The sequence below is a fragment of the Gadus morhua genome, chromosome 15, assembly GCF_902167405.1.
Source record: "Gadus morhua chromosome 15, gadMor3.0, whole genome shotgun sequence".
NCBI classification, from domain to species: domain Eukaryota; kingdom Metazoa; phylum Chordata; class Actinopteri; order Gadiformes; family Gadidae; genus Gadus; species Gadus morhua.
In genome coordinates this window covers 1,076,382-1,086,194 of record NC_044062.1, presented here as the reverse complement: position 1 = coordinate 1,086,194, position 9,813 = coordinate 1,076,382, and the positions used below count along the sequence as shown (strand labels likewise).

At 49.1% G+C, this 9,813-nt stretch overlaps 1 protein-coding gene and 1 non-coding gene across 2 annotated transcripts in view; both read right to left on the bottom strand.

Moving 5' to 3' along the window:
• Positions 1-510: 510 nt before the first annotated feature.
• The window catches only part of pprc1 (PPARG related coactivator 1), a 9,374-nt gene continuing 71 nt past the window's right edge, over positions 511-9,813 (bottom strand). Inside the window, exons 1-14 of the mRNA XM_030378361.1 lie at positions 9,735-9,813; positions 7,832-7,927; positions 7,225-7,374; positions 7,002-7,082; positions 4,855-6,907; positions 4,661-4,714; positions 3,636-3,696; positions 3,290-3,357; positions 2,459-3,119; positions 2,136-2,321; positions 1,895-1,973; positions 1,674-1,795; positions 1,219-1,370; positions 511-946 (exon numbers count right to left, since the gene is read on the bottom strand). The exon at positions 9,735-9,813 is cut by the window's right edge and continues 71 nt beyond it. Coding sequence (XP_030234221.1) covers positions 846-946; positions 1,219-1,370; positions 1,674-1,795; positions 1,895-1,973; positions 2,136-2,321; positions 2,459-3,119; positions 3,290-3,357; positions 3,636-3,696; positions 4,661-4,714; positions 4,855-6,907; positions 7,002-7,082; positions 7,225-7,374; positions 7,832-7,927; positions 9,735-9,813 — 3,943 coding nt within the window. The 3' untranslated portion in view covers positions 511-845. The remainder of the gene's footprint in view (positions 947-1,218; positions 1,371-1,673; positions 1,796-1,894; positions 1,974-2,135; positions 2,322-2,458; positions 3,120-3,289; positions 3,358-3,635; positions 3,697-4,660; positions 4,715-4,854; positions 6,908-7,001; positions 7,083-7,224; positions 7,375-7,831; positions 7,928-9,734) is intronic.
• LOC115560554 (small nucleolar RNA SNORA50) lies at positions 1,478-1,617 on the bottom strand. Its single transcript, XR_003979786.1, has one exon. It is a non-coding gene; the product is annotated as a small nucleolar RNA SNORA50 (small nucleolar RNA).

Sequence of the window (9,813 nt, the reverse complement as noted above, 5' to 3'; positions counted from 1 at the left end):
GAACTAGTTCTGGACTGCACTATCCACAACATGGACTGTACTATCGCGAGATGTTGAACTGGAAAATCGTTTCGCATCACTGATCAAAATAAATAAAAATGAACTTACGTCAACTAACAACCCAAAAAAAAAAAATTGTGTAGTTTACAGGTGCTTAATATTTTACAACGTGCGAGAGCATCACTAATACCTACAGATCATGACAGCCTTATCTTAACATTTTAAGCACTCATTGGACTTTTTATAACTTCTTAAATACGTTGAATTGACAAAAAAAGAAATGCCAACGATTCTTAAACTAAACACTGGGAGGCACCAAACCCAATTTTTCTTTACAGAACTATTAAATTAGATCTTCGTGAGAACAGCTTCTGATTAACATGCAAGCTTACCATTACAAATGGTGACCCTGTCCATGATATAGTAATACCAAAATGCTAAGGCTGTGGAGTTGGTCCCAAATGTTGAAATCTTATATTGTGTACATGTTCAAAACAAATGCAACTTACGTTGTTTCAAGTTTTTTTATTAGGTTTGCAGTACATTTCCAATGTATTTCTTCCTTTCCCAATCATGAGGGAATGCATTCAACTAGTTTCCCTCATTTAAAATGTCTTTCACACATCTCAATACAATTAAATAAACTTAAAAAAATCTATTTGTCATTTTTTTTTAATAATTTTATCTTTTCATACAAATCTTCACTTCAATAGAAGGTGTTAGCTTGCAGAGATGAAACAAACAAAATAGAATAAAAACTAAAACAAATAAATGAAGGCACCGTTGGAAGTGTCTGAGCCAACCAACAGCTCTGAGGTAAGTAGTAGGTTTCCTCTGGTAGACTGTTACCTCTTCTGGGTTTTCTTGGCCTGCTTCAATAAAGTGTCAAAGTCTAGTGCATGGAACTTGCCCTTAGAAGGCAAGGAGTCATACTCTTTATTTGAATCTGAGGAAACAGAAAAAGGTACCAGTTAGTCATTTTGGAAAATGCTTTCATCCAAAACAACTTGGTGTATACAGGAAATGTGAACAGTAACCATCTTAAATCACTATCATTTGTCTCGCTTTAAATAGCATTACAACTTCCGTGGTTTTCTTCTGATATTCAAACTAAAAGTACACATGAACCTCCATGGTGCCCAACCACCCTTTCTTGTACTGAATACTGAGGTAGCATCCTGCCCTTTTTCCCTACAGAGCACGACACCCGTTGCTTACCCAAGTCTGCATAGCTGGTCTTGCAGAACTGTCTCCTTCCACCAAAACAGAGATCAAACGGCAGTTCGTCAGGCTTGCGGAGCTTGCCTCCATTCTCTATGGCCGTGAAGGCATTCTTTGTGTCATAATAAGTCACAAACCCATAGTTGTCTCTGCAAAATTTAACAAACAATGCGCAAGAACAATGGTTAGTCTACACTGCTTCCCAGGGAATCAATCCATGACAGACCTCTAAAACAGTTGTGGATTTAAGAAGTCACATTGTGGATTGCTTTTAAAAGAGCAAGCTGGGAGTATAGCCAGGAGGCTCCAGTTATAAACAAGCCTGAGGTTGCTTTAGCACTGAAGCTTGGCCTAAGCGGTCACCGACAAGACTACCCAGGTTCAAAGACAGTGCAACAAGCTCACCTACAACCATATCATCAGGGGAACACTTCAAGATGCACGAAACCTACCCCTGTTCCCTAAAGTGCAAGGTGCAGTCCTCAATCTCTCCGTATATAGAGAACCGCTCCCTCAGTTCATTTTGGGTCATCGTGCCCCGGATTCGACCCACGTAGACCACCCTGCGCTCATCCTGTGGGAAAAGAATAAATATTAACACGGGGAAATGTCAAAGTGTTTTGTATGATGGCCCAAACTAGTGAAACTGGTGAACTTGGCTAAACAAACTCACAATGGCTTGTTGTTTACGTCTCTTCACATCCTCAGAACTCTCCACTGACGTGTGTCGGTAGGTTGGCCTGTAAGAAGGACTGTGGGAAAGGAGGAGGATGAATACATTTTCTGAACACAAGTTGAAACTTGAGCCTTAAAAAGGATGGTCCAACTGAAAGCCATGCCAGTTGTCGATAGCATGCGTGTCGTCCAAGTCAAGATGAGTCTTGTTTGGCGTTGTGGCAAGAGGACTCCTATACCTGTAAACATTTCGTTGCCACTCAGCGCTTCTCTGTGGAGACCGGGAACGAGAGCGGGACCTGCTCCAGGAGCCAGATCGCGATGAGGAGTAGGAGTACCTCCTTCTCCTCGGAGGGGAGCGAGAGGAGGACCGCGAGGAACACGACGAGGAGCTGGAGCTGCTCTCGGAGTGACGAGCACGATATCTAGAAAGATCAATGGCGGAGGCTTTAGTGGGGGGCCTTTGACATCGAGGAAGGTTTGGTCCTCAAAATACGTGACTGATGTAACTATAATTCTCATTTAATTGCTTTATAAATGAATGTAAATGCATGCGTCTCACTTTTTGGCGGGCGGGGATCGAGACCTGGACCTGGAGGAGTTGCAGTCGGACTCGGAGGAGCTGGCGGGCCGCGGTGCCAGTCGTTTGCTGGACCGGCCCCTCTTCCTCTCTTTGGGGAAGGTGCGGGGACCGGGCGAGCGAGACTCGGAGCGTCTGCGGTGGGACCGCCCCGTGCACTCCGGCCTGGGGCTCTCGGGCCGGGCGGGGGAGGCGTCGGGGGTCTCCAGGGCCGAGCAGCTCAGGGCCGGGTCGGCGGGCGGCGGGGGGGCCTTCTTCAGCGGGGCCTCTGGGGGTCCCGTCGCCGGAGCGGGTGTAGTGGTACGGGGAGGGGCGGGGCCCGGGGGCCCTGTAGTGGCTGCCTGGAGTTGTGTCACGGCTCTGATGGTGATGTTAGGCTGCTGCTTGACGTTCCAGCGCTGGCCGTGGTCACCAGGGGGCGCCGTGCTGCTGGGGAGGCAGTAGTCGTGGTCCATCAGGGCCCATTCAGGGGCGGGGGCGAGGGTGGCGGGGGTACTGCGGCCCTTCACTGAGGGAAGAGGCTGAGCCTCTATCCGGATCACCTTGGTGGGGGTGGGCCGGGAGGCCCTGCTTTTGCCAAGAAGGGAGACGGGGGCCAGAGGCTTCCACCTCTGCTGGGGGGGGGTAGCCGGAGGGGTCAGTGCTGCGGGGGAAGGTAAGAAGTTGATTCCGAGACGATATAGTCCGGCTGCCCAGGCTTATGTATAAACTCAGGTTTAACCCCTCCTTAAATATACACTTGAATGTGTTCAGCGTTTTACCGGTAGAATAAGGAGAACCGACAACAAAAGGAACATCGTGATGGTAGATTACCTGCGGAGCTCGAGAGGTCGTTTGCCTTCACACGTTCGACAGCAGTTTTCTCTGCTGGTAACACAACACTGAAAAGCAAGCACAAAGGGCTGTTGACTACCCCCCCTCTCACTTTATCTTAGGAATAGTCGCTCGAGTGCATAAAAAAAAAGAAAAAAAAAAAAGGGGGCAGTCGTTGCGTGCCTCCATCGTTTACCGGTAGGTCCTGGCGTAAAAAGGTGGGTCAAGGTGAACCAACCACACAAAGCGCCACAGGAGCCATTTGCTCTCAGCGCTGTGGCTCAGAGCAGCTGGACGCCCACGGCGCTTACACAGAGAGCAGCATCAAGGCTGTAGGGTAACTCACCTAGAGTTTCCTACAGTTACTGCTCTACCAGAGACCTCCGGCACACACCGCTTCTCTTTGGCTGAAGAAAGATGAAAGAGGAGTAGATGAGTATAGACAAGGGCCGGACGAGTGCAGATGAGGCCAAACCGGAGACGTAGAACTGAAAGAGCCAACCGCGTGGAAAAACCAGGATGGTGCACGACTCTATAGAGCACTCAATTGATAAAAAGTAAACAATAGGATTAAAAGGGAAGCACGTCTACCACTTGTCATAGAGGGACATCCACAAATGAAGTCCTCAAACAAGGATTGTTCTCAAGTCATTTTATTTCATAGTAGTAAGTGAGTAATAGGTACTGTTGAACATTCAAGCTCTTTGGATTCCAGGTTATTTGTGGAAGCAACAGTAAGGAGCGCAAATCCTATATGAATCTGGAGGGAGGGCCATTTGCCATGGATCCACTGCAGCAATATTGTGGGCGCCGCCAAAGTGTGCATGCAACCACCCCACTTGAACAACCGCACCCACTGTCCCATAGGTTTCTGTGGTGAGCCTTTACATCACCACAGACAAAAACTGCATGGCTAGAGGAGCTAAATTGATTTGCAAACGAGGCAGAATTCCAGCAGCTGAGCCGACAAAGCATCAGCCGTGCCAACCCCAGAGCACCCCCCATTACAGAGGGGGAGAAAAAGCTTTGTAGTCATTTTGCATAGACTGACACTCAAAAGATGAAGCTGAGCTTTGGAACTAAAAATCAAAAGCATACTTTTAAGGTGTAGCTGGTTTAGCTGCTTTTCCAGGAGGCTTTGAGTATCATTTCTGGTGACTACAGGAAGCACAACCATAGGAAGACTGCGTACTTCCCAGAGATAGCACTGCCTCTCCAAACCAAACATCAACCGTCATGAAACCACCAGGAAAAGGGATGCTCTGACACTACATGTAGCCAGGTCCGCACCCATGTGACAACCAATTATTAGCCAACATGACCTGCTTGTCACAAAGACTACGACCATAACACCAGCAATAAAGCACTCACCTTGCGTTTCTTCAAACTGCTCCAACAGACTGGTTAAATCTGCAGCTTCAATGCCTGGGAAAAGGGGTCGGCAAAAGCCGGTGTGTAAGTAAACCTTTTGACATGACAGGCTGCTCTCCCTAAACCGTGGAGACAATATCGCCTGCCTTAAAGAAAACTAAAGGAAATGTATAATTGGAAATACTAGCGCTCACCAATCTCACTAGTGAAGGCCTCGATTAGTGCTTGTGATGCAGTCTTTTTTTTCATCGGTGGGACCGACGTTGGGCCGTACTGTTGAGCTCCAGCCTTGACAGGGAGTGCCTTCATATCCTGGGATGGATTAGAAGCTTGGACCGCTAAACAAGGCTGGGCACGGACACCTGCAGAATTGGCAAACTTACTAGCAGCCGCAACCGGGTCACTCCCTGAGGTAGCAGCGGGCGTCTTAGGCCCCACTTGTGCATTTGCATTGGCGGCAATCTTGGCAGACATGGGAGCAGCGATCGTCCTGAGGGACTCTGAAGTGGCCTTGGCGGGCATTGCACTGCCAACCAAGCTGCTAGGAGTTACAGGCTGAGATGGGGGCCTTGCAGGCTTGCTCTCTGAGGGTTTGGAGCAAGGCGTTGGGGTAGGGACAGAGTTCCGAGGCACACAAGGCTTCTCAGGTGATGCGTTGGGCTGCGGCCCCGGAGAGGAGCTCTTCACAGGACTGGAGCCGGCGGCAGCAGCACGGTGCTGTGGGGGGTGAGGTACCGATTGTTGTTGCCGTTTGAAGATCAGGGTGGCGGCCCCGGCCTTGGTGGAGGACGCCACCATGTAGGCGGGAGGGGCGAGCAGCGCCTCAGGTGTAGGGGGCGCGCCGGGCCCCGTGGGCTGCCACGCAGGCTTCACCTCCTCCACCTCCTTCTTCCCCGAGGCGGGGGCCGGGCGGCGGGTCTCCTGGGGGCTCGGGTCGGGCAGGCAGGGGATGGGAGGCAGCTCTTTGGGGGGTTCCTGGAGGCTGGGCCACCTGGTGCTGTTGCCCTCCTGCTTCTCGATGGGAGCGGGCTTCTTCTGCTGCCGGAGCCGGCGGTACTCGGCCAGGCTCAGGGACTTGGGTTTAGGCTCTGGAGCAGCAGCGGGGACGTGGTCGCCTTCAGGGGCAGCAGGCTGATCTGCCGTGCCGTTGGTTTGTAATGCTTCAGGTGTGGTAGGAGCATCAGCAGAGGAGCAGCTATCCGTTGACACAGGAACAACACCGGGGATGGGATGCGCTGCGGTTACAGCTGGAGATAAGACTTCCTGTTTGGTAGGGGACGCCGCCGGCCGGGCCCCTTCACTGGGTGGAATGAGGGCGACCGTGGGGATGGGACGGCTCGGTGGGCTTCTGACAGGGGATGCCCTGACTGGGACTGAGTTTCGGGCAGTCACTGCTTTTGTATTAACTCGATTCTCCCGGGGCAGTGACAATTTGGTGACTTCTGTGGGTTTCTGGCATGCGTTGAGGCTCTTATGTTTGGAAGAGGTGCAGGTCGAATCGGAGACATCGGTAACAAGTGGCACACTTTTCTTTACTTTTATTGTTTTTTTTAGTTTTTGTTGCAACTCGTCGGCTGCGTTCCTTGAAACGCCGCTGCGGAGTATCCTTCCTTCAACCGGCTCAGGCAGAGTTCGTACCTTACGGTCCCTTTTCCTCCTGGGTGGGCTTTTCTCCCTGATCTCCTTTATCCTGGGCGCTTTGTGTTTCTTATTCCGCTCACAATTGGCTTTCTCTCTGTGCAGGACCGACGCGGCAATGATCTCAGCTTTCATTTCCGCGCCGGTGGTGGTCGTGTCGTCAACAACAATCTCCTCACAGCTTTCGGTAGCAGCCCGGTCGGATTCGTCTGGAACGTGTTGCTCCATCTCTAAAGTGTTCTGCAGCAGCGCCAGAGGCAGACCCAGGTCTGGGATGGCCAGGATGGGCTCCCCGTGCTCCCCCTGGTCCACCACTTCCAGTAGGATCCCTCCTTCGGGCAGCATCTGCTCCCCCTCTCCGTTGTCCACACAGACGGCCATGCAGTAGGGGTGCATGTGCCTGACCAGGTCTCCCAGGCTCACAGAGAGCCCCTCCGTGTCGTCCTCCGACTCAATGGAGAAGGGCAGTGGGAGGGACAGGCCGCCCCAGTCCAGCAGCTCCTGGTCCGGAGAGGAGAGCAGCCTGGTGGGACTCTGTGAGAGGGAGCCGTCGTCCTCCTCCTCGCCGTCACTCCTCTGGACCGAGCCGGCTGGGGGCCTGGGCAGGCTCTAAGAGCAGAGAGGGGACATCCCGTTAGAAACTGGAAGCCAGCCGTCGACCGCAGCTTACCAAAACCACTGACTCAGTCTAGGAAAAACCTACCTTGCCAGATGACAGTGTTCTCATGTTGCAGATTGTGTCCTTCTCGGGAGGGGAACGGGACAGACACAGCAGTCTCCGCAGCTGTGAGGAGGAGGAGGAGGCGACGGTCATTAATGGAAGACTAATGCCAGACTAATGCCCTGGACATACTGCATGTTCCGGCCGTTAGCCGGAATCCAACAGCGCTGTGTGGGCAGATCTCTGGCAACAGCTGAGAACTTACCGGAGAGTGCTCCCTGGCCCTTTGACCCGACAGCAGGTCAGAGTCTGGGAGCATGTCGAACGGAGAGAGGGTCTCATCGTCCACATTATCCAGGATCTCTGTCAGGGCGGTCAGCAGCGTCGCCTCGCTCTCATCGTCAAGGCCCTTCACCTGCTCAACACAAAGCTGAGATGAGCGGAACTCAAGGCCCTTCACCTGCTCAACACAAAGCTGAGATGAGCGGAAGTCAAGGCCCTTCACCTGCTCAACACAAAGCTGAGACGAGCGGAACTCAAGCCATTTAGATGGCTGTCAGCGTAATGCATTACTATGCTCCCTTTGTGGGGATTGGAGACAGCAGAGGCCTTTCTAGTGAACTTCACCCTACTACCTTCTTTATGAGCCACGATGACCCAGTCAATCCGTGTTGTAAACAGAACCTTAACATAGCTGCACACTGTCCATGAGATTCTTGAGTAGTGTATATATGTGAAATATGAGTAGTGTATATATGTGAATCAAATAATGATGTCAATTAAATAAGATGAGAGGCTCTTAAAGTGGCGAAAATACGTGAACACTTGCAGCGCATTGAAAATTCATAGATGTGTAATTAAAAAGGTCTTGCCTCTCCTGTTGGAACATCTTCGAACATGGAAAGGATTGACGGGCCTAAACATCCTTCAAAGGCCTCCAAGGTTTCGCCAGTGTCCAGATCCACATCCTAGAGAGAACACATTTGACCAAAAATTTAGTTTGAAACCGGATTTAATGCTGGATCCCATTCATTACCATTGTTAATAATCTGAAAACCGGACAGTAGGCATTACTGATTCCAAAAATGTTAGGCAACAGGTGAACTCCAAGTAGGTTAGAATGCTAGACATTTACTAAAGTGTTGTTGTTGTGAAAAGGAATCTTCAGAGGGCCGGGGAAGGCCTGTTTCCGATCTAACCAGCATTACAAAATGCAAAAGGCAACATCTTTCAAGCTGAATGCAAATCAGAACATATTTAGTAACATAAGAACAACATTGTTTATTATAAGTCGTAACTGTTCCATCGTACGTTTTAAAAACTGGCATGGCAGATCTCACTGGCCAATGTATTCTAGGATAATTGTACACATTTAAATAGGCATGTACCCCTCAGTAGACAAATTAATTGTCATAAAGAATGTGATTCATTTGTTATGCATTTGTGTTTAAACAAAATGGTGACATGCTTCAAACACGCTTTTCGTTTACACGTGGGGATGGCTACGTTTTCATACTATTGTTTTATTTATTTTTAGACTAGTGACACTATGGACCTGACAACCCACATTGTCGCTATTGGTTCAACGTTACAAACCAATACGGGCAGTTTGTTGCAATACTAAATACTCGGAACCACGTGTATACGCCCGTACATGTGTACTGTGCGCAGACATATTTGTTGTAGGCTACGCTCTAGCGTGGAACCCACGTGTTGCACTACAACAAACCAGGCAGCGTTTCCGGGTCCCCTCAAAGTAATCCCTCACGTGTGTATTACAAATCTCCAAAAATAGCAAAGGGATCTCCATTTATATACACGATGTGCATGTATATGCATAGATTGTAACCCCACTGGATGACAATTGTGTTGAATTTCCGTTGCGCTGTGTAACGTTAAAGCTAGCGACATGTGACACGCCACAGCTTGGGAAATGCAGATCGAGAACATAAATGGCATTCCTACAATACGCGATTATCGCAATGTGTACTATCGAGACACAATATAATGGCCAATCACCCAGACACACCAACTGACATTCAATATCAGCAGGTTAAATTAATTGCAGCACAAGTTGCAACCCTATGGGCCTATCTCGTGTTGCTGCAGTGAGCATGTGTGGTACTAGCCGGACACATCGCTGTGCCAGTCCACCGGTGGGCCTTTATGGTCGAAGTCCATTTTAACATGCTTACTAAACTTTGTGGCTCATTTTCTGCAAATTTCAGTTCCATGTGTTCATAATAAGCTTTGATTGAAAAACAAAGTACCCACGTTTCAAGAACCAAGCACATACGCCTTAAAAGGCAAACTACTCTAGCGGTTAAATAACCCTGTAATAACTATGACATTTATAAATGCATGGCGAAAACAAATAAACAATATAATTGAACTGTCAATAAAATCGTCAAAGTGAAAACGAATAATAAAAAGATAAGAATTCAGAAACTGCCCTGCTACCCATCAGTCATCCCAACGTGGTAAACCGGCATTACTAGTCACATCGGTTAAGGTTCAATGGAGGTATCGCTTACTACATTGATGCTATATATCCAGCGTATGTTGTCCTCAAACCAATTTAATAAGCAAATGATGTCATGGCATAAGAACACAGAACTAAATAGTTTTCTAAAAACACCGGGATGGTATCCACGTGTCACTTTTCCCATAGGCAGTCCAGACATTGTACACAATGCAGTCAACCTCCGTTAACGACATTAGGCTAAACCAAAGCATTGCGTCTTTCAATTATGCTGTTTAATAGTTTCCATTTACCTCGTGTAGTGTATCAGTAGCGAAATAATCCAAATTGCAGGCTGTTAATAGTTCCTCGCCTGCTCCCCACCGAGCCGCC